The sequence below is a fragment of the Priapulus caudatus genome, unplaced genomic scaffold (genome assembly GCF_000485595.1).
Source record: "Priapulus caudatus unplaced genomic scaffold, Priapulus_caudatus-5.0.1 Scaffold426, whole genome shotgun sequence".
NCBI classification, from domain to species: domain Eukaryota; kingdom Metazoa; phylum Priapulida; class Priapulimorpha; order Priapulimorphida; family Priapulidae; genus Priapulus; species Priapulus caudatus.
The window spans coordinates 105954-110493 of NW_014577487.1; the positions used below are offsets into that span (position 1 = coordinate 105954).

Below are 4540 nucleotides of genomic sequence, written 5' to 3' on the forward strand. Positions count from 1 at the left end.
CATGTAACATTACACACCTGCTATTCTACCCTTGTGCCCTCCTGCTCACCTTGAAGCGCAGCGGTGACAGCGTCAGCTTCGTGTGGTGGTGGCACATGTAACATTACACACCTGCTATTCTACCCTTGTGCCCTCCTGCTCACCTGGAAGCGCAGCGGTGACAGGGTCAGCTTGGTGTGGTGGTGGCCGGGAGAGAGGGTGCCGAGGCTGCGCATGTAGGCGTAGGGCGACGCGCGTACGATCGGCTGCATCGGCTTGATGTTGACCGTCGTCTCCTCAGCGTCCTCACCGAACGTCGTCTCCATCTTAGCCTGATCCTTCTCCGGGTTCACCGTCTTCGTGATCACCTGTGCGGCGTGAACGTGGCGACGGAGAGGACAGGTGAGGCGAGAATCGGCCAGTTAATTATTAGCTATACTTTAAGTTATTTCTGCAGTGGATTAATTTCGTTTTACGACGGACCTCTGACAATTTGTCCATCACTAATTCTCTTTTCTCTTTGCAACATTTTTTTTCGGTGATCACCCGAGCGGTGACGGCGGAGAGGTGAGGTAAGGTCTCACCTCTCGGAATCTCAATTTTGTTAGATGTTTAATCGAAATTTGTGGAATATTTAAATTCCTTGCTGCTGAATTTGAAAGCATTGGTGGCTAAAGACCGATTTCTTAGTTCGAAAAGGTCCTTAGCCACCAAACATTTTTCTAGAAACCCCGAGTCACACATGCCAATATTATTGTTTGAATGTTTACAGAGAGAAGACAATAACTACTAAGAAATCGATTAATTAATAAATTCAGAACTGAATCGGAATCAAATTCAGAATGAATCAGAATGAAATAAGAAGGCAATTGGAAAAGAACCCATAATAATTAGGAATATTGGAATGAATCGAGAATCAATTCTGTTCAGAGTAGGACACGGTCCCAGTGTGTGCTCTCGCCATGCGCGCGCGCGACAGGACGACCCACGTACCTGGTCGGAGCTATCGAACGTCGTCTCCACTTTCCTGTGGCTTCCTCCTCCTCCTCCTCCTCCTCCTCCTCCTCCTCCTCCCTGGGAGGAGCTGCTACTGTACGTGCTGTCGCTGCGCTTAGGAAGCTTGCTCGTCGCGACGACGCTGCTCTTTTGTTCCGTCGTCGTCGTCGTGCGACCGCCCGAGTATTTCTTCGTCTCGGTATCTGCCGGGGCGGAAGCGAGGCACATGTAATCTGAATACGCCGTAGACTGACGCCAAACGTCTCTCTGGTGGGGGCTAACATAGATTTTTAATGACCAACATAGGTTATCCAATCTAGAGCCAGTCTATAACCACACCGCATGGCTTTGATTGGATACAAAGTCGTTGCCGTGCCCCGTACAAGTGACATCGTCACGCGCGGCAGCAAATCGAAATGTTTTTTTAGCAGATTCAATGATCGGATTCAATCCGCGGTGCTTCCACGAGAATACTGGGATTATTTCCGCAGCGGCGGCAGGAATATTGTGGGGAAATGTGACGACGACTACGCGCGCGTTTATCTCTCGCTCGTACTTCACAAAATTGAAACGATTGCAATCATAAGGAGCACGTCGGGAAAGAGATCAATGTGAATGCGGTAGGGGGCGATAGTCGTTTCACTCAAGTAAGAACGAGTGATATATATATATATATATATATATAATACGCGTTAAATTACGTGAGGTGAAAAACCATATACATCCTACGCCACAATCACACATGAACTCTATCCTCCCTCCCTCTCTATCTCGCTATCCTCTACTCTCCTCTCCCTCTCTCTCTCTCTCTCCTCTTCATCCTCCCTCCTTTATTTCCCCTCTCCTCTACTCCACATCTCACCCCCCCCCCCCCCCCCCCCTCCCCCCCCCTCTCTCTCTTTCTGTCTCTCTTCCCTCTCTCTCGACCGCTACTCTCTCTTTCATGCATATCTCTCCCATCTCTCCCCCCTAACACACATACTCCTGACTAAATCTCTCTACGACATTTCTGTCACATTGTTACAATCACGAACACCTAACAAACACACAGATATTTACTATAAAAGCGGACGCCGGCGGCCAGCTAAGCCCGGAGCAACAAACATGATCACAGACTGGGCCCTAACGGGAAAAACTGCGGTCTCGAACGTGCGCAGCAAAAAAGCCAAAGATACCCCGCGGCGCTCCTGGCGAACATCCCCGCCCCACCAGCGCGCGGCCGGCGCTCCGCCGGCGGCGGCGCCTCCCCGCCCTGCCCCCGACGCCCCCGACCCCCGCCCCGCCGCGGCGCCGCACGCCCGTCCGACGTCTGCCGTCGGCTAGCGCCGCGCGCGTAACTGCGGCCCTGCCACGTCGCGTCGCAGCCGTGCGCCACGCTGTCAACTACGTCGCGTAGGGCTGCAGAGTTCGCGCGTCGACCCGAGCCGCCCGCTCGGGCCCCGAGCGGGCCCAACAGCAGTGACGTGCCGGGCGCGGGGCGTACGCACCCGGCCGTACCGGCACCGAGCCGGCCGATGAGCGCGACTGTCGCTCGCATAACGCGGACTGTAGACAGGGCGTCGCGTGCGTCACCACCGCGCGCGCCGTGCAGTCCGCTGCGTTCGGCAAGCCGTGCGTTGAGGCGTAAGTGCTGCGTGCCGCAAGACCGCACGCCCACACACACACACGCGCGCGCCGCAGACTGCACACAACACACACACACACAACACACACACACACACACAACACAACACACACATGACCACACGACACAACACACAACCACACACACACGACACACACACACACACCAGACCCTGGCCCACACACACACACCACACACCACACTCACACACACCACCACACACCACACACCCACACACACACACACACACACACACACACACAGCGACACAACTAACCACACACACACACACACATCACACACACAACCACCACACACGCAACACCACATACACGCAGGCACGCACAAACACGTATATACATAATTATATAATATATGTACGTATATACGTCACGTAACTCACCAGAGAAGAGCTCGTCACAGCTGGATGGACGGTAAATGACGGAGTCACCGGATGAGTGAGAGTTTGTGCCGCTGTTGCCGCTGTTGCCGCTGTGTGTGCTGTGCATCGAGTCAGTCATGCCTGTACCTGTACACACGCACGCCAGGTAAAAAAACACAGATATCGGAATCAGCATACGACATTAGATTTATACTTAGCTGTGGCATATTCTACGTAAGATAACAGAGCATGCTCTCGATAAAAATAGAAATACAAAAACAGTTAAACGGTCGGGCATTAAGTTTATGGTTTAAAAGTATCCATTTGCAATTATGGAAACAAAGTATAAATACAAAGTAAATGTAAATTATAGTAGCAGTAAGATATTACTAAATATTTAACCATATTAAATATTAGGAATGCACTCTCTGAACTCTGAATCCAGATCAAAATGCTATAGTGGTGAAAATGCTATAGCGGACCGGTGCATATATGTATATATATATATATATATATATATATACATATATATACACACACACATTTTGCAGCACGGTTGTTTACAGCACCGAGTTTAGAAGGTATGCACTGTGTATACGTATGTGTACCAGTCGAACTTTGGGTTCAACAAGGTTGTATGGCAAAGCCTGCACGAGGAATAAACAGGGTTTGTGATGGACACGGGTGATGGTACATTCGGGTGCATCGATGCATACACCATTATTGGATGTAATGTATTTGCTTTCATTGGCAAGTTACCGAATGAAGCGTCTCTTCAGGCATAGGTAGATGGGACCTTTATAGCTTACCCATGCCAACATTAGAGATGGAGTCGGATACCAAGCTGCTCAGACTGACATTGCTGACTTCCTTGCCAGCGGGCATGATGTTGTGCGTCATCGGCGTAACCATGGCGATCGTGACGAGGGAGCCTGAGTGGTCAGACTTCATCTGCGATCCATGCATCGCCATCTTGGCAACGATGTTGTGTTCACTCTTCTTCACATCCTGCATGCAACACAATACATGACATACATATGAACATATATAAATATAATTACATGTATATATATATATATACATCCTGCACATGATACAGAAAACACGTGAAAGATGTGATAACTACCAGGCCAATAAAGGCATTAAAGTCAATCATAAACAAGGTAATAAACTCGCATGTAGGTGACGGGTGGATTACCCAAGGGCATGTGAGGGGTCGCAATCACCTGTATAAGAATCTTGCTTGTGTGCGTGTGTGCGTGTGTGCGTGTTCACGTGTGCATGTTTGCGTGCATGCGTGCATGCGTGTGTATGCGTGCGTGCATGCGTACATGCGTGTGTATGCGTGTGTGCATGCGTGTGTGTGTGTGTGTGTGTGTGTGTGCATGCGTGTGTGTGTGTGCACGTGTGTGCGCGTGCGTGTGTACACATGCGTGCGTGCGTGCGTGCGTGTGCGTGCGTGTGTACATCACCTGCAGCAGACTCTCCACTCTGTCCTTGCTGCTCGGCTGTGCATGTGCTCGTGTGTGCGTACGTGTGCGTGCGTGTGTGCATGCGTG

The 4540-nt window shown here is 50.6% G+C and overlaps 1 protein-coding gene across 1 annotated transcript in view; it reads right to left on the minus strand.

Moving 5' to 3' along the window:
- LOC106810285 (serine-rich adhesin for platelets-like) overlaps window positions 1-4540 on the minus strand; it is a 131854-nt gene that overhangs the window by 47182 nt on the left and 80132 nt on the right. Inside the window, exons 8-11 of the mRNA XM_014813582.1 lie at window positions 3791-3989; window positions 3003-3128; window positions 973-1178; window positions 144-347 (exon numbers count right to left, since the gene is read on the minus strand). Of these exons, the coding sequence (XP_014669068.1) occupies window positions 144-347; window positions 973-1178; window positions 3003-3128; window positions 3791-3989 (735 nt within the window). The remainder of the gene's footprint in view (window positions 1-143; window positions 348-972; window positions 1179-3002; window positions 3129-3790; window positions 3990-4540) is intronic.